This window comes from Chrysoperla carnea, chromosome 1, assembly GCF_905475395.1.
Source record: "Chrysoperla carnea chromosome 1, inChrCarn1.1, whole genome shotgun sequence".
In the NCBI taxonomy this organism is placed as follows: domain Eukaryota; kingdom Metazoa; phylum Arthropoda; class Insecta; order Neuroptera; family Chrysopidae; genus Chrysoperla; species Chrysoperla carnea.
This window is the reverse complement of record NC_058337.1, coordinates 50217018-50236951: the sequence shown is the minus strand read 5'-3', so window position 1 is coordinate 50236951 and position 19934 is coordinate 50217018. Positions and strand designations below refer to the sequence as shown.

At 29.1% G+C, this 19934-nt stretch overlaps 2 protein-coding genes across 2 annotated transcripts; both read right to left on the bottom strand.

Annotated features, from left to right (window-relative positions):
- Positions 1 to 8946: 8946 nt before the first annotated feature.
- On the bottom strand, positions 8947 to 14225 carry LOC123305158 (testis-expressed protein 10 homolog). Its single transcript, XM_044886789.1, has 7 exons — positions 13828 to 14225; positions 13517 to 13723; positions 12273 to 12840; positions 10723 to 11076; positions 10135 to 10360; positions 9276 to 9436; positions 8947 to 9211 (listed from the first exon to the last, which is right to left on the bottom strand). Exons 1-7 carry the CDS (start codon positions 14014 to 14016, stop codon positions 9111 to 9113), a joined length of 1806 nt encoding a protein of 601 aa, XP_044742724.1. The 5' UTR covers positions 14017 to 14225; the 3' UTR covers positions 8947 to 9110.
- Positions 14226 to 16872: 2647 nt separating this feature from the next.
- Positions 16873 to 18456, bottom strand: LOC123305575 (zinc finger protein 878-like). The gene is made up of 2 exons (XM_044887346.1): positions 18345 to 18456; positions 16873 to 18270 (listed from the first exon to the last, which is right to left on the bottom strand). The coding sequence occupies exons 1-2, from the start codon at positions 18402 to 18404 to the stop codon at positions 16894 to 16896; spliced, it is 1437 nt and encodes a 478-aa protein (XP_044743281.1). The 5' UTR covers positions 18405 to 18456; the 3' UTR covers positions 16873 to 16893.
- Positions 18457 to 19934: the final 1478 nt, after the last annotated feature.

The window sequence follows — 19934 nt, the reverse complement described above, 5'->3', positions numbered from 1 at the left end:
TGCAGTAGTGACATACAAAAATTCAATTTAGATTCGTAGTGCTGATTTTTCGAACCGTAATTCTTATAGTTTCCAATTCATTTGTTTCTTATCGATTTCTATCGAATTGTTTTTAATAAGGATTTATTAGTATATTAAAATTTATTACTACAGTAGAACTCCAATTATCCGAATTAATGGGGACCAGGACCCATTCAGATAATCAAATATTCGGATAATCGGAGTTTTTTAAAAAAAATTGCCATTGGAGAGAAAAAAAGCTACGTTTTGATATTGCACTATTTTTTTGAAAGAAACATGATATTTTCACATGTTTCATCTTCGCCTATTTATTCTTACGTCTATATACAATACAGATTACAATGTTAAAAAATTTAAAAAAATAATCTTGGGAGTTCTGGTGCACAACCGTTAAGTGAGAAGACAAAAATTGTTAATTAAATAACTTTTCAAACGAAACAAAAAAATCAAAATCGGCTCATTCGTTTAGGCGCTACAATGCCCAAGTAGGCAGACAGACAGATACACACACAAGAGTAGCGTCCTCGAGCAAGGTCAATAGCACACTGACTACAATCAAAACAAACAATGACATAATTCATACCACGTTTTGTGCCTACACTGACTTCGCGGAGGGAAGGACAATAGTGAGCGAACGCGCAAACACTGGCTTCGCGGGGGGAAGAATAATAGCGCACTTAGACTTTTTTTGGAAAAATTTTTTTCTGAAAGTGATACGGATAATCGGCGATTCGGATAGTCGGAGTTCGGATAATTGGAGTTCTACTGTATATACTAAATTTCATAGAATTTATGCCCCTGTATCGTTTTACATTTTGAAAATCGATTAAAGAGGGAATAGCCCATAAGTTTCGTTGGTTAACCCTTTTTAATTATCTCATAACACCCTTATTAACCACACAAAATTTTCTCACATAATGTAGTGGGTAAAAGTTATAATGTCAATGGTTGGGGATGAAAGAATAAAAAATACGCTAAATATCGTCATCGCTGTATAATTTACTGTCGAAACCGACAAAGAAAAAATACGGGACCCGAAAAAAGAAGAAGAAAAATATTTATTAAGAAAATATCAAAATGGGACAACCACATAGCCGTTTTCTTTAGGAGACGTTTTATGTACCTCGTACAAATTTATTATTGAGTTTTGCTATAAGATCAATAACCCGAAAAGTTACTATTGATGAGCTGCCATGGATTAGAGTTTTTTGTTATAAAATATTGGAAGTAATTCTTGAATTTTTAACGAAAGTTGGAAGAACACAAAACTAGGTACACGGAGAGAAATACCGGTTCAAATCTAGCAATTTTTATGATGATGTCGACTAGCCCTGAAACAGGAAGTTTTAGTTTCCAAAAAATGTTTATGCTGCTTTATAATAATAATAATAATTATTATTATTATATCATTTTACGCTTTTTTGAACAAAAAACCGTAAGAGGTCTGTAGAGCAAAAAATGCTGATACCAGAAGAGACTTAAAGCGAATTTTTAGGAATTCATATTTCCTCACTAATTTTGTTACCTATCACATAAAAAAATTCACTACTTACTTTCTACTGGTATCCGAATTCTTAATCAGGAATTTATTTAGGTAATTGGTATATCAATATATCAAAAGTAAAAGCCCGTATTAATGAGTTTTTATGGGTATTATTTATTCTACAAACTGGGCTAACAAACATTCAACTATTTGCGTGGATGTACAGGGTGGGTTATTTTAATCTATAATAGCTAATAGCTCGTTTTGTAGCAAACTAATCAAAAAATAACTTGGTTAAAAGTTGCAGTATTTGATGGGGAACGTCATATTCTGACATCAGATTGGACCTAGTTCTTCGAGTTTATTTACTAGCCAATTTAGATCCTAAACTGTAAGAGATAGATTACAATTAAATTAGAAAGTTAATCCTCATAAAAAAATTAACATTTTTCATCTAAACCATTTTTGCGAAAATCGTCAGATTTCGGAGGAAATCTTACATAAAAATATATCATTATTGCACTTAATCGAAAGAAGACACGCTTATTACGGAAGGCCAATAGAGGATATTCGCCTGTACCTATCACTTTGACCTACAATTATCGATAAACTTTAAGCGTATTATCTTTTAATTAAATGCAATTTTTTTTCATTGCTATTTTCAGTTTTTAAAAGAACTATAAATAGATCTATAGTAACTAAAAGGTTCACTTGAACGGAAATCTACCCACTGATGATCACCGAAATGCAATATAATGACATATTTTTAAGTCCGATTTCCTCCGAAAGCTTACGCTTTTCGAAAAAATGTTTTGAACAAAATTTTTTTTGTTTCCCGATCAACTTTCTAATTTAAAGTGTTATTTTATCTCTGACCGTTTAGAATTTAAAAGTGCCTATTAAAGCAAGCCGAAGAACTGGGTCCAAGAGTCTATAAAATGAGGTATTAGCCATTATAGATTAAAATGATCCACCCTGTATTACTACCTATTTTGTACATAGATCTATACTGCAACAGAAATGTATACATATTAATACAGTAGCAATTATATCACCGTTTAGTTATTTACCTCATCGTTTACCGCACTAATTAATAATAAATTACTTCAGCTGTTTGTATAATTAAAAATTAAATGGTTTGTATGGTAATGATATGTGTGATTCATATACATATTGTTTTTAACAATAAACAAAAAGATTTGAAATCCAAATAATACATTGAATTTGTACGGACGATATAAGCATCCCTAGTAATCAATTAAATTATTCTAGAGGTAAATATGATTGGTAGTTGAGTATGCAAAATACGAGGAACGTTTAGCAGATTTGTATAACTGAGACTTTTGAGGAATCCAAGAAGCCATGTTGCCATAGATTAAAAATTGTGACAATTGTCCTTACTACATTTAAACATACATTTCTGGGTCAAAAAAATAAATTTATAAAATCTGAAGATAGGTATCGACGCAAAACTTCGCAGTATACAACAAATCCATACCACCTCGAATTTGGAGTTAGCTGTTTCTGTGACAAATGGGGCTAAATAATCAATTTCCAAAAATTTTTGCATTTTTAAATTATAAAAAAATATTTATGTCATTTTTTATGCCAGATTAATTATTTACCATTAATTTTCTTTAATAAAGGCCCCACCTACCAATTATTTCTCTTAATCAGATTTCGATTTTCGGATCGGTTTTCTTGTAAACTATGATGGCAGGCCTTTGAGGCCTTATATTAACCGTATTTTTTTGTTATATTTTACTAAGCAGTTTCAGAAATAAGATTAATTCACACTTTCGCAAAGTGCATCCCACGAGTGTGAGAGAGTACATACATATGCATACATTAGACAATGTGTTTAAGAAAAAGATGCTATTATAGATATGTTTCCATGCATATGTTGTAGCTTCGGTAGTAGACACACAGCATAGTAGTGAACAAGCAACTCATAATAGTATCTCTTTCTTAGACACTATGCTGAATGTAAACATATGTATGTACTCTCTCACATTCACGGGATGCACTATGCGAAAGTGTGAATTAAACGTTCGGTATATACTTATATAACGAATTTCCCTTTCATTGTCAATTATATACAAGAAACACACTATCTATACATATTAAATTTTCGTTATAAATCTATTCCTTATGCGATAAGTACACGTCCAAGACTAGGACAGCGGGATCACTAAGCCAACGTTTTTTTTTTAAAGAGATATTTCATCCTCTTACACGATAGCCCCATTTCTAGCGCGGTTTATTCTTTTATGTCTATGGATCAGACTTTTGATAAATCCATAGAAGTAATAACATTGAACCGTAAAGTAGCCATCCAAACGGTTAATCGATATAGAAGGAGACCTAAAAAAAGTACGCGTATATCTGTCTTCGTCTATCTTATATTACCCCTATGAAATACACAGACATGCACGTGTTTATATAATAATTCAAAATATTCGCGATTTGTCAGGCTGCGGGACAGGGGGAAGACGGTCCCTTTTTTCGGTCTCTTTTTTAGCGGTCAATAATTCACTTCTTGCGTTTCCTATGCTATTAAGCCTCTATGTTATATAACCTCTTTGGATAAACCACATAAAATATGATATACATGGCGTCATCTAACGACGCTGGAAGAAATTATTTTAATTACTGCTATTTGAAAATTATGGAATAAAGCTTTTTCACGAAAATATTCATTTGATATATTGAGTCTAAATCCACATGTTTTCTGAATGAACTTATCTCTCTCGATTTTTAAATTTAAAATCTTATGTTTCTGTAAAATAGTGTAACGAATATTGAATCATGAAGAATCTACAATATTGTTTAAGAGAAACTACAGTTTTGTTTAAATGTTTTCTGTAAAAAATGTTTATATTTTTGGAGAAAATGGACGCCAGTTTTGCCTTAATTTTCCCCTGCACGAGAGAACAATGACGTTTACGAAAAATTTCTTCAAACAAAAGTTATATATTTTGGTATGACGAACATTTTTTACATTTAAACTTTTGGTTTATCTCTAACGGTACAAAACTCAAAATTTTAGCATTTCTATCATCGTATCTCAAAAACTATTAGACATACAGAACTCATAGTTTTTGAATTGAACTGCAAAAACTGAAAAAAAGTACGAAAATTTTATAGTTTTAAGCGGCCGAAATGACCAAAAAAGTAGCTTTAAATCGGGGCTTGTGATTTTAGCTGTTTTTTCTTTTTTTTTTATATAAGATTTTACTGGCGTTTTCCATAGTTTACATGATGACAAACAAACATTTCCGTTAAATATTATTTATCTATGGGCATTGAAAACTATAGTTCTTTTTCAATATAAACTATTTTTCAAGACAATATAGTCACATCAATGTGAAAGCGTCATAAAAATGTATCTAAGATTTCCATTTCGCCCTTATGGACGGAATGTGACATTTAAAGACAATGGCAAGCATCATTTTATTTTCGAAAAAAAAAAAGTTAGTTGGAATATTTTCACAGATTAAAATACTAGGAAATTGGCCAAACTAAATCAAAAATATTATGGCACGCCATTTTACTATTTAATAGGCTAATTTTTATCGAGAAAAAAATTAATTATTTTTTTTTTTCAATCAGAAATTTTATATTTTATATTTTGTAAAATAAGTCTTAGTAAAAGAGAGATTGATATAAGATAAGATGAGAAAAGAGAGATGATAATTAAAATTATGATGATAACATAATAAAAATGTATTATTATTATGATGATACATAATAATAAATCAGTTAATTTTATTTGAATTAGATTAAAAAAAATGATTTAATTAAAATTATGTACATAATGGAAATAGAGAATTAAAATTATGTACATAACAAGTGAAAACAAACAATTGACTGAGTTAATTGTTGAAATACCATGCATAGTCAGTGTTGATTTCTTTATCACATTACACATACAAACATGTGACACATACATAACTGATAATCAAGTATAGTACATATTATAAAATTTCCGCCTAATTGGCGCCCTCACGGGTAAACAGTGATGTTGACGAAAAAATGTTTCAAACAAAAGTTGTTTAATTTTTGATAAGGAACATTTTTTACATTTAAACTTTTGTTCTATCTCTAACGGTTTACAAGACCCAATTGACCTATGATGCTCATTTACGAACTTGAGTAAGCTCACTTTTTACGTCCTGAGTAAGCTGTAGAAATTTCAGCTCGATATCTTTTTTCGTTTTTGAGTTATCGTGTCCACAGACGGACGGGCGGACAACCGAAAATGGACTAATTAGGTGATTTAGTGAACACCTATGACAAAAATTTTTTTCCTAGCATCAATATTTTTAAGCGTTACAAACTTGGGACTAAACTTAATATACTATGTATATTTCATATATACATGGTATAAAAATATTGTTTGATTATAATCATACCATTCATCGAACTATTAAAACGGAACCGTTAAATGTGACAAAACGATGCGAGTCCCAGTTAAATTTTTGATAAAGCAAAATATAAAATTGGCAACTACGTTAGAATCTCAAAGTATAAAACTAATTTTGAAAAAGGATATACACCATCGTGGACTACCGAAATTTTTAAAATTCGAAAAATACAACTAACAAATCCTGTAACTTACCTTCTGGAAGATTATTTAGGTAATCCAATACTTGGAGGATTCTACGAACTTGAATTACAAAAGACTAAATATCCTAAAAATTATTTAGTTGAAAAAGTTTTAAAAAGAAAAGGGGATCAGCTGTATGTAAAATATCCAGGTTTTTAAAAATAATCACAATAGTTGGATACATAAAAAAAATTTATTATGAAAAACTACTTTTTTACTTTTTTTTTTTTTTAAAACTTATCTTCTTCATCCTATTTGGATCCCATCCTCAGGTATCATGATGAACGTTCTCTCAAATTCCAACTATAAAGAGTGCAAATTAATATATAATGTAAATATTATATCAATTTAGAAAACTTACAAGAACATCCATGGTATATAATATTTTTTATAGGCATTTATAACCTGACCGACGGTTTTCGGATCCCCTGCTCTCCTTCCCGATGCGCAGCTATTGATATTAGCGCAATCAGGGGTTCCATCGTTTCACCCAAATTTAAAAGCCGTAAAATTGTCCCGATAAACATATCCACTTCAGAACTTAAGATAAATAAGGGTATATCCCGCCCATGTTTTTGTGCAAATGATTCCATTTCTTCTATCATCATGTTTACACTCATGACAATTAAAAGACAATTTATTTTAACAAAATCCATTGTATTGTTTTTTAATAGTTATTAGTTAGTCGTATATAATATTAATAAAACAGAATGTTAATGAATACAAACTTAACTGAATTTATATATAAATTATTTTGTATATATACATACAATTTGCTTATCATTTGATAGCTTTTGAACTTAACTAACCTTCACTCTGTTTTAGAAGTTGTCTTGTTATATGTGGTCCGTGTACGATTTTTTCTAACTTTTTTGTATATTCTCCGAAAATTGCGAAATAGGTGTCATTCGATTCGTAATTTTATGTAGAAAGTTTACTGAAAAATCCGAAATGACGCTGAAAAAAATTGCTAAAGTTATAAACAATTAAGTGAAAAATAAATAAGGGGGCTCAGTTTTTTTTGAATAACTCAAAAAATATTGAAAATTTTCAAAATCTGAAAAAAGATCCAAAAAGATGAAGAAATTTCCTAAAATAAAGTTCGGACTGCCGAAATTGTATCTCTAATATTTATAATTTTTACAGAGCCTTGAAAATAGCGCAAAATACGGCAAGTCTGGCTCTCGCGCGCGTTCTGTCTCTGAGACCTACTAACAAAAGAAATTATTTAAACATATAAAATATGAATATTAATAAATTAAAAAATTAATGTAGTTTTGAGATACATAAATAAACAATAATCCGTGGTTTAAAAATTTTTTGCTTTGAAAATTTTCAATATTTTTTGAGTTATTCAAAAAAAACTGAGCCCCCTATTTTATTTTTCACTTAATTGTTTATAACTTTTGCAATTTTTTTCAGCGCCATTTCGGAAAAAGTTTCATTTCAGTAAACTTTCTACATAAAATTACGAATCGAATGACACCTGTTTCGTAATTTTCGGAGAATATACAAAAAAGTTAGAAAAAATCGTACATGTGAACCAGACTAGTAGTTAAAAATCAATTTACGCAGATTTCATTTAGTTTTAAAATGTTCGTGAGCTAAAGTATGATGATTTTCAATTAAAACTCGTTTGTCATCACTAGCACTTAATGCAACTTTAGTTTGTTTTATTGAATACATAACATGTTTCTTTGATCTTAATGTATTCTGAAAACGGTAAATTGTTTGATTGGAATTTAAACAGTTTAAGAAATCGTTAAAAGTGATAATTGTTTTGACAATGTTGCTTTTAATTTAAGCTTTTTGATTTTTCTTTCAATTATTTTTAAAACCTAATATTTCATTCCTAGCAATGAAAATGAAAATTTTTTAGAAATTTATATATACAAGTGAAAAGAAACAATTGACTGAGTTAATTGTTGAAATACCATGCATAGTCAGTGTTGATTTCTTTATCACATAACACATACAAAAATGTATAGCCAGTGTTGATGCGCAATCGTTTGTTTTTTTGTCGTCACGTAAATAACAAAAGATATTCACTTTTAAATAGACACACACACAACTGATATTCCCATATTAATACATACTATAAAATTTGCACCTAATTAACGCCCACGTGTGTAAACAGTAATGTTTACAAAAAAATGTCAAACAAAAGTTTTTTATTTTTTTATAAGGAACATTTTTTACATTTAAACTTTTGTTCTATCTCTAACGGTTTACAAGATGGGTCCTACGGACCCAAGACCCAATTGACCTATGATGCTCATTTACGAACTTGACCTCACTTTTTACGTCCTGAGTACGCTGTAAAAATTTCAGCTCGATATCTTTTTTCGTTTTTGAGTTATCGTGTCCAGAGACGGACGGACGGACGGACAACCGGAAATGGACTAATTAGGTGATTTTATGAACAGCTATGACAAAATTTTTTTCCTAGCATCATTTTTTTAAGCGTTACAAACTTGGGACTAAACTTAATATACTATGTATATTTCATATATGCATGGTATAATAAAAATTATTGTATTAAAATTATGTACATAATAGAAATTGAGAATTAAAATTATGTACATAATAAAAATGATTGAATTAAAATTATGTACATAATGGAAATATATGGCACGCCATTTTACTATTTAATATGAATTAAAATTATGTACATAATAAAAATGATTGAATTAAAATGATGTACATAATAAAAATGATTGAATTAAAATTATGTACATAATGAAAATGATTATTATTATGATGATAACATAATAATAATGTATTATTATTACGATCATTTTTTTTCGGACATTAAATAGTAAAATGGCGTGCCATAAAAATATTTTATTTTTTATCTTTTTTATTAATTTTTTATACAATTAAATCTCTATAGAGTTTTAGTGTGGCATTTTACATAAACTTTTTTACAAAAATTAAATTTTTTTATATATTTTAAGCATTGGGCTGAAATTTTTTCAGTTGAATAATAAAGGTACTTCATTTTTTTATATAATACAATATTTGTTCTAGTACTTCTATGGGTGTCCCTTTATCTTCTTCATCTTTACCCATATTTAATTGGAACTTTTCAAAATTAGCTAAAAACGAAAACAATATGATATTATATATATTATCAGGAACAAATTGTTTCTAAATACTTACAAATAATTTTAAATAAATTATGCCCCTCCTTTATGCCATTAATTACAATTTGGTTGTTTTGTCTGCAAAGTTTTGCAACTGTTTTTAAAATTGGCATTGAAATTGTATCTTTAGCTAACATGATTGGTAATGTTTTCAGAAATACTTGATATTCGTCGCACCTTAAACGTAATATTAATATGATTTAGAGATATTTTAAATAGGTTTTTCATTCGTAGCATTCTTAAATTAATTGAAATCGAAGGTAGTGAATCTTGAGGGATTACACATCTTCTAAATATAAGACGGCCTGTAACTAAATATCCAAAAGAGCACATTTCTTGAACTATTTAAGGCAGAAAATATCACACTTTTGTCCTAAAATCAATAGCCAAGACTAAGCTATAAGTAAAATTAAATTCAATACCAGATTAATCAACTAACTGACTTCAGTAACATAATTTTTTAATTATTAAAATACCAAAAATGTATTAAGAGGGTGCAGTAAGAAATTTCGAACAAAAATATATATAATTGAATTTGTGCTAGTAATAACACAATTCGAAATACATAATTGATAATTAATAAAACAAAAGTTATCGACATTAATGGATTAAGATTATTTTATATAATCTCGCCTCTTACTTTATTATTCACGATCTTTTAAATCTATTTCCGATGCCTCCTTAAATGGACAAAAAATGTATAAAGTGGATACTCCGCAACTTACTCTTCAGTTATTCATTATTCTATAACGTACTTGTAGGGTGCCGCATGCCAGAAGATCGCACACTAAACTTACCGAACGATCAGTATATTTTACTATCTAAGTAGTTATTAATTTTATTACCCTTATGAATGAAAACATCAATTTACTTACTTAGCCAATTTTTCATTTTCTAATACGCCACAAAGTAAATTAAAAATATCATTACGAATATTTTCATTAAAATGATTTTTATTAAAATTACGAATTGTCATTCTCAAAATATTATGAGTATCATTTTTATGAAGTTTGTTATATTCCACTGAAAAACAATCTTTGAGAATTTCACATAAAATCGCGGTACATTCCTGATTTAATTTACGACTATTTAATAAACAATCTACAAAAGAAAATCAAAGAAACAATCAATCAAAAATTTTGAATGTTACGTTGGAATATTTTTGTAAACATAAACTTGAAATCGTTATTTAAGAAAGTTTTATTTTGATGTTTTTGTGTTCTTTATTTTGATTTTTTAAATTTATTTTAAGATTCTAAAAATGAGTTTGAAAATTTGAGAATTAAATCTTAACCAGCCGACAGAAAGCACGGCGTCTATCCAGAGCATAATAACCGGAAATTGAAAAAGTGTTTTCCATTCAAAAAACGGCAGGTTCGTTAATAATACGCTAAATAAGGTAATGTAAATATCTCATTAATTAAATAACGATTTCCGAGTTAACCACATTCTAATTTTATTACTTTTTAAATATTCTAAAACATCGTTACTATGTTTAACAGAAAATGTTTGTTGTCTTAATATGGGATGAAATTTCAAAAATAAATTCACTATTTCCAAATTTTGTTCCCAGCATTGTGAATCGCCAGCACGATTATTATTTATTTGTTGATGATTTCTTATGTTTTCACTTTTTACATATGGAAAATTTTCCACAAATTGTTTACCAAAATTTTTATCAATTTGTGTATAAAATTCAGATATTAATGTACTGTGAGTTCTCAGATGGCCATTGCATTTTAAATGTATCCAAATTAACTTTAAAATTTTTAGTATATGATTTAACGTACTTAATGCTTCGTCTGATAATGCGGATTCTAAAAAATATTTTATAATTAGTTAGAAGTTAAAGTAAATTCAAAAAGAAAAACCCATTGTTGGAAACAAATTTTTATGTATGGTCCACCACTTCTATGAAAATCGGAGAAATAAATTAATGATTGCTTATGTGATAATTTTTTTTAAATCTTTCTTCTCTATGTTTATAGACCAATACTTAGTCCAAAAATGTATCGAATCCCTGAGCTAAACGCCATTCGAACCAATTGTTGATATATATTTTTAAATAATAATTCTAGCCTACCTACTTCTTGCATAAATTAATAAAGTATTTTAATTGCGAAAGATTTAGGATTCGAGATTCCAAAACAATTTTTCATTTTGAGCATCCATGAATTTATTTCGGCTAGTTTTAATAGAAGTTTAATCTTTTTAATCCCCATTTAAAAAGAGGGTTATTTTAAGTTTAACGTGTCTGTGTGTCTGTCTGTCTGTAGCATCTTAGCTCCTAAACGGATGAACCTATTTTGATGTTTTTGATTAAAAGAAAATATGATCGACAGTATTCTTAACTACGTTTTAGTGTGAGTTAGGGGTTCCGTAAAAAATAGAAAAAAGGTGATGATCTGCTAACGGATGAGTGAATTTTCTTGAAATATAGCTAAGAACTCTTGATCAAATCATCTTCCAAACAAAACCAAATTGATTAATTCGTTAAGGAGCTACAATGCCACAAACGAATCGATCGAACCTGATTTTATGTCGAGATTTTCTTTAAATTTTTAGTTTAATATTATTTATTTAATTATTAATACAGTACAATCTCACTAATCAAGCACTATTAAAAACCAGAGGGTGTCCGAATATTGGAAAGTTTGGATTACTTAATTGTCAAGGAAAATGCATAGTAAGTATCACCATTGACACGAAAATAATCTTTTTTAGTAATTTTTTTTTTAATGAAATACTCGGATTAGTGAGATTGTACTGTACCTTTTTATTATATTTGTATTAGTGTATATCAAGGATCTAGCTATAAATTCATTGAAAATTTAAGGGTGGGACACACTTAGACTACAGGATCCGTTGTGATACCGAGGATTGGCTCATCCCCGCCCACTACTCCATGAACAATTTTGAGCTGTTTCAGAACAGCAGGAGTGCTTTGACGTAAACGCTGTTCAATTTTTTGCTGTTACCAACAATAGATTTTGCTTGACCTTCAAATACTTACCAAATTGAAAATTTTCATCATTTGGTTTACATTCTATCCAAATAGCAAACAACAGTGGAATAATAATGTTTACAGATTTTAACAAAACGTCTTCACCGTGATTAAGTGTGTTTACGGTACAAAACATCGATAATGGTACATTAGATTGTAAAATATTATAATTATATAAAGCAAAAAAATTATAGCAACTCTTATCGTATTTTTTGTCAACATAAACTTCTTTAATGTTCAATAAATCCCGATTATTATCTTTGAAAACAACAGCATTCAATAGATCTTCTAAGCGCTGTAACACCTTTGTACGCCATTTAACCGTAGTCTGTTTACTATTCAACGTCGTTGATAATTTTCTATCTAATTTCGATTCATTATGTACTTTTGATATTAAATTTAGAAAACTAGGAAATATTTTAATAAAATAATTAGGGAATAACGTCGGAGTTTTTTGTATCAATATATCCATAAATATTAATGAATCTTCTTGAATATTTTGCTTTATATGTGTCATAGCACAGCATAAATATGATATTAACAAATTATAGTAAGGTGCAATTTTTACAGCTGGTACCTAAAAGTAAAATAAAAATTATGCAAAATAGAAAAAAATATATAGGCAAAGAAATCGATTTAGAATTTTTCTAAAGAAATAACAGCAAGTTCCTCAAGGTTTCTATTTTTAGATCATCATTAACTATGTACAAAATTTATCTCAAATTAAACGGAATCAAATGCCGTGGTAACAACCACATACGCAAATGATTAACACAGCCATAATGTCTACTGATCAATTAAGTGTAAAATAATAAGTATAAAACTTTTTTTGGATATTTTTTCTTTTATTAATTCCGTCAATTTTTTTCTCTCACAGCAAAACTATAAGTAGTTTAAATTTTTGTAATTGTCTACGTCTAGACAATAACTTTATTTTGCATATTTTCGAAGATTGTCAAAGTTTTAAAATAGATTATCATAGATTTAATGGATAGAAATAAAAAAATTTCATTTTTCGGACTCCAATTGATACATTTTGATTACTTTTAAATTACATACTTTTCCTTTACAAATAAATAATGACTACTTCTTACAAAAATAAAAGATTGCCCAAGTTTTAAATTCAATATTTACACTTATAGTTACATTATTAAAAATAACTCAGAGCTGCTTGAGGAAGTTTTAAATTAACCAAACGACTGTATTTCGTTGGTTTTAAACGCAATAAAATAATTATAATAATATATACTTACAGAACTTAAAATATCTGGAAGAACTTTATAGCATTGTTTTCTTACACTACTCTCAATATCGGTAGTTAATCTAGTTACATTTTCTAAAAGTGCATTCAAATGTTTTTCAATTAATTCCGTCGGATAAGCACTGATTAATTCTCGAATGCCTATTAAAGCCTCTGTTCGTGATGATACATTATAATGCCGAACTCGTACAAGTAAATCCTTAAAGCATTATATATATATTAAGCAAAGTAAAAATACTCATTTTATCATGGATAACAAATAAAAATTTCATTATTATTATTATTAAATCAAACTGGTCTTACCTGTATATTTAATTTTTTTGAAGTCAATAAGTCTCCATCGTGTGATTCCAATTGTTTACTAATTATAATTTTCTTTATTTTGAAGTTTGTATCCGTTACATTTGTCTCTTTGGGTAATTTTTTAGCCTTTAGTTTAACTTTGGCTCTTTCTGATTTTACTACTTTTTTATGTCGTGCGTTTTTACCCATCGTAATTACTTAAATAAACGTTAAGTATGATAATACTATTACAATAACAAAGTTCTCAAAAATAATTTTGTCAGCATTAGATCAACACTTCAATAATAACAGCACATAAGTCAAAAACATGTGTGTTTTTACTGTTATTATTACTAGCATGTAGCGGTAACAGCATGTGTTATTTTAGGTTAAAATTTGCGAAATGCTCTAGTAGTCATTTTTTGAACTACACAGCTGTGTATGGTCGATAAAAGCGCTTTAGTTACATACTTATAGAGGGTAGAGGGAGGGAGCATAATTTCTGTGTTAAAAAAGTAATCCTACAATTGCATTAAATTAAGATGGCATTGGTGTTCCATAAGATAATGCTTTATTTAATGCTATTTTGAAATTTTGTGGACCCTTTTTGGGTCAAACAGCCGTATAAGATTGTGCCTCTTCCTTCTAGCCTCCTTATTCATACTGTATACAAACCATAGAGCTACTAAGTCGCCGCGCAATTGATCGCAGTAGAGAGACTAGATAAGATAGGTGTTTTAAAATATTCCTATATCCATGGATAGGTGCGTATAGCTGTCCTCATCTCTCTTATACGTGTTATAATCATAATATTATATACAAAGCATGTATTGTCGGCCTGCGCCAGCTATAACCATACGAGTAAATACAAAACATGTTTTGTCTATGCGCTTGATGTAAGTTGCGATTATTATTGCCTGCGAGTCAGAGAGGGAAGAACGTCTATCAGTTGTTTCTTTCTCTGTGGTCAAAAATTTACTTATGGTGTTTCCTTTGAAAATTCACTACTGGAATTGTTAACAGAGTGAGAACCACGTTTCAAAGTAGATTGACAAGGATAATAAATGCCGAAGCATGGTCATAATACGCATGTCTTAATATACAACATAATATCCTGGCGCGTATTTAAAATAAGATTATACCACTTTTAAATAAAATTAAAACAGTATATTGTACAAATTACCATTTTACATTAAAAAAAATTTTTTTCATACAATTAATACAAAATTATCTAACAATATTACTAGTTGTGAATGTAAAATATAAACAAATAATTGATGCAGCTGATTCCGGTCATACGATCATGCATATTGAATACCATGCTTCGGTATTACGTGTTTCTCCGTCAGCTGTTTGAATATTGTATTTTTGTCTTTGTTAATCTACTCTGTGAAGCCAAAATAAACATACTTGGTATACGCTGGGCTCATCTATTTAAAATATATGATCTAAGGGTGTTTCCTATGTCTATATAGCTCTATGGTATTGTTATCTCTATGATACAAAAATAATACTTGTCATCAGGGGCGGCGTTAGAAAATTTTAAAGTAAACGAAATTTGCGAAAATTAATAATAAATTATTAACAAACTAGACAAATCATAATATATGATAGATATTAAAATCTGTACAAAACTTCCATTTAAAAAGTACCCCAGTCAAAATCCTACAAAAATAAAAATACAGTCCTACATTCCCGAAAAATGCAAAAAAAAAAATGTATTTTTCAAACAAAAGTAATAGATTAACTTTAATTTTTTTTAAGTTACTTTAATTTTATACAAAAAGTAAATGCCTATATCTATATGTTTACAGACAAAAAATTATAGATTTAAGTTTCTTTATACTTTAAAACGCTTATTTTCAATTTCTTCGAAAACGCAGGCGATAGATAAATATGAAAAACAGTTTCAAACAAAAGTTATATTGACTATTTTAACTAACGATGCCGTGTATAATATATACCTATTTTTCGTATCAGCGTACCCAAACTAAAAATTATTTCGCCAAATATTATTAGTTTTCTCGATTTTCACCTCAATTGAACTTATAAAATTATCCTAAATCCGCAGTACCAATTACCCAACTCAATCCTACGGAATCTTATCCAAAAGATAAGCCCACGTCACTAAAATTCAAAAAGGAAGATTGGTAAATGGTGGCATGAGTTTCACTCGTTTTTTTTGTTCTTCCATTTTGTCAAACCCCATAATCTTAAAATTTTTTTAATTTTTACAACAAAATTGTTGTCGGTCTATTTGAATTTATGATGAATTATTAATACTGTAGTAAATGAACATTAACAATAACAGTGCTCCAAATTTAAGACTTTCATTACATGCGCCAAGCGTCTTTGATAAAACATGTGTGAAATGGGTTTCAGCACAAAGAAATATCTAATATAATTCAATTCTATCACGTGCAACCTTCAGGTCGCCGAGTATAATCAGATATATTTTTAAAATTGGTTATTTGCACTAATATGTTTTTCAAAATTATATTAATTCAAGTTTTTAATTTTTTCTCTACATGCTAGGTTCTAGGTACAATAAGTACACACTGGCACACACAATATATACTAGCATGTAAAAAAATGGCCACAAGTCATGATTTGACCTAACTAGGCCTATTTCATCACACTTACATCATACTATAAACAAGAATACAATATGGTGTTTTTAATTTTTTTCATGATTTTGTTCGTTTATTTTAAGCATTTCCATTTCTCCAAAAATTATTGATTCAAAGGTTAAGTATTCAAAACAATATTATTTTAACTGTTATGCGCGCCATATGAACCTCTAACGCACAATCATCTAGAATTGAAGACAACCTAGTTGGGTTACTGTACAGCAAAAATTTAACTTTAATGTTGATCAAAAATTTTGTTTAATACATGTTAGTTTCAGAGCACCACACCCATGATTTGAAACAAATATTTGTAAATAATGTTTGGGATAAAAGAATTAGAGGCATATTTCAAATGTAACTTTAATAGATATGATCATTATTAAATAAAAAACTTATTTATTAAATTAAAATAATAATATCAAATAGAACACTTTAAAAAAAAATTCCGTAACTTGTTTCACGTACTGTGCACTTTCATGTGAGTCCGTAACGATACTTTTTGTGTGAAAGCTCTCCCACAAATATGACATGCAAACGGCCGTTCACCAGTATGTGTCCGAAGATGATTTTTTAAAATTGTATTCGTATGAAATCCTTTTGAGCAGTATGTACAAACATATGGTCGTAATCCTGCATGCACTTTTAAATGATTACGTAATCCATCACGTGATTTATATTTCTTTGTGCATAAATGACAATCGAATTGTCGTTCATCAATATGCGTACGTAAATGTTTTTTTAATTCACCTTGCGATGGACAAGCCTTACCACAAGTTGGGCATAACGCTTTAAACTCTTGAATAATACCTAAATGTTTTTCTCGCACATGTTTTACTAAAACTGATTTAAAAGTAAAAGCTTTTTCGCATTGATCACATTTGTGAGGTCGGACGTTCGAATGTGTATGTAATGTGTGTAACCGAACATTATAAACTACTTTACCACAAAGTGGGCAGGCTTGTTTTTCTAATGGAGTATCCGAGTGATATTTTTTAACGTGTAATTTTAAGGAAGCCTCTCGTAAAAATGCTGAATCACATTTAAAACAGAAAAATGATTTTTCTCGTTTTTCGTGTATTTCTTTATGTCGTTTTAATTTAGCACTTTTGTAGCATTCTTTTCCACAAATATCACATTGATGTTTTTTCTTAAAATGTCGTTTTAAATGAAAATCTAATTGTGCTTGAATTAGAAATGTTTTATTACACACGGGACAACTAACATCACCTTTTGTGTGGTGAACACGTTGTAAATGTTTCGCTAATTCACAGGGTTCTCGGTACGCTTTTGAACATTGATCACATTTATGTTTTTTTCCTTGTTGATGGCGACGTAAATGCCCCAATAGTGTTCGTTCTTGCATCATCTTTCCACAGATTCTGCATTCAACTGTTTTATTACTTGTTTTGTCAATTTTATTCGAATCCATTTCCGTATAAGTCTCATCTTCGTCACTAAAATCAGGTTTTGCGTCTTTTTCGTCATCTTCAAAACTGTCTTCTTCTTCTTCCTCATTATTGCCGTTATTATCATCTTCGTCATCGTCATTTAGGTCACTTTTGTTGTTTTCGAAATCAAAAGGTTCACTTTTTAGTTGACTTTCATCTTTAATTAACAATTCTTCTTTAATATTTACCGTGTTTATTTCTGAAACGCTGGTCGATGGTACTGAATTTTTTAATTTATCATAATCCGTATTGTTTTGACTATCATGAATTATTTTTTGTAGGAGATTGTGAGATGTTTTACATACTTCTCGAAATGATGAAAATTTAAATATTTGTTCTGAACAGTTCCCACATATTGATGAAGGAAATTCGTCATTTATTTTTATCTATACAATAAAAATTGTTAATGTTTTCTGTTTTAAAATAACCCAAAATACCTCTTAGTTAAAAAAATATTTACCTCAATATCAACACAAGTTTGGATGATTTTAATAACCTCTGGAACATAAATGGAAGACATATTTCGTTTAAATAATAAACATAGCCGGCAAATCAGGGGAAAATCATTCCTAGTTAACGTCATTGTTATGTTTTATAATTTAAATAACATTTTCTACAAAAGCAAACCGCAAACGTCACTTTTATAAACAAACAAATGAAAATATCACAGACTTACATATGCACGGACTTGCATAGTTTGTAATATGTATATGTCTGTGGTAAATGGTAATCTTGAGTGAATATCTCTGCGTCACAAAATCTGGACAAATTGAATATTCATATTTATTAAATCAGTAAAAATTCTGAGATTTTTTTGATAGATTATCACATGTATATCGGAAAAAAAGTGATTTGAGTATAGCAGCTTTTTTACATTTGCTCAGTGCAGATTGTAATTTTAAAAGATGTTAAAAGGTGTCCAATACTTCATTCACTGGCAGGAGTTCTGTGACCATGAATAGCTGTGTTTTTGATCTCTAGAATCGGTTTTTATGGTATTAGATTCATAATCCCAGTCAGAATTCGCTCACCCCCCCCTTTTGAGGAAAATAAAACACCCTTCATCCGACCGATCTAAACATTCTTATATATAATTTCCGTTATTAGTTATGTAAAAAGTTCTTAGATGAATATTTTAATAAATTGAACCGTTTTCGAGATATCGTACCCCAAAGCTTAAAACACTTATTGTTAATTCTAAGCAGTACAAGCCATAGAATTAGATAATACTGCCTAAGCAACACCTACCAAACAATATGAAAACAATCACAAAAAGAATTTTTAAGGCTATAATTTTCGAGTTATCTAGCTTTCGAGTTATGTATTTCTCAAAGCCTTAACAGAGATTCTGCCGATACAGATGGGGTTAATTCGAGCTATAGACCTCTTTCTATGGCTTTGTATCCGTAGAATCGATTTGTAAGGGTGAAGAATTCTTTTTCTAGGGCCTAGGCAGTGTCATCTAAAGCAAAAGCTTGTACTGCTTAGAATTAATAACCAAAAATTTTTTTTTTTATAATTTTGAGGGTTGATCTCAAAATTGATTCAATTTAGAAAATAACCTTTTATCAAGCTGAAATTTATAGCGTACTCAGAACGCAAAAAGTGAGGTCGAGTTCGTAAATGAGCAACATAGGTCAAATAGGTATTGGGTCCCATCTTGTAAACCGTTAGAGATAGAACAAAAGTATAAAAATGTTTCTTATAAAAAAATAAACAACTTTTGTTTGAAAAATTTTAACAAATTAGGGTTCAACAAATTAGTTTACAAATTATCGTTCATTGAAGAAGTGAGAAGAAAGATACTCTTATTACTTTGTGTGTAAGAGTGGCTGTCTTTCTTTACTTATATGACGTAAAAAACATATGATTGCCTAGTCTACCCTGTCTATACATGGCATTTCAACAATTAACTCAGTCAATTGTTTTTTTTCACTTATTTTTATTCGGCTCAATAGAAGATTCAATCCGATCAATAATAATAATAATAATATAAGAAGTATGAGAAGAATAATAGAAGCAGAGATATTCAAGAAAACGTCACCAATGA

Coding starts and splice junctions, on each gene's coding strand:
- LOC123305158 (XM_044886789.1), bottom strand. CDS start 14,016: ATGGGTAAAAACGCACGACATAAAAAAGTAGTAAAATCAGAAAGAGCC. Junction 12,841..13,516: donor TTCCAGATATTTTAAGTTCT/GTAAGTATATAT, acceptor TTTTACTTTTAG/GTACCAGCTGTAAAAATTGC. Junction 11,077..12,272: donor TGATGAAAATTTTCAATTTG/GTAAGTATTTGA, acceptor AATATTTTTTAG/AATCCGCATTATCAGACGAA.
- LOC123305575 (XM_044887346.1), bottom strand. CDS start 18,404: ATGTCTTCCATTTATGTTCCAGAGGTTATTAAAATCATCCAAACTTGT. Junction 18,271..18,344: donor AAACTTGTGTTGATATTGAG/GTAAATATTTTT, acceptor TTTATTGTATAG/ATAAAAATAAATGACGAATT.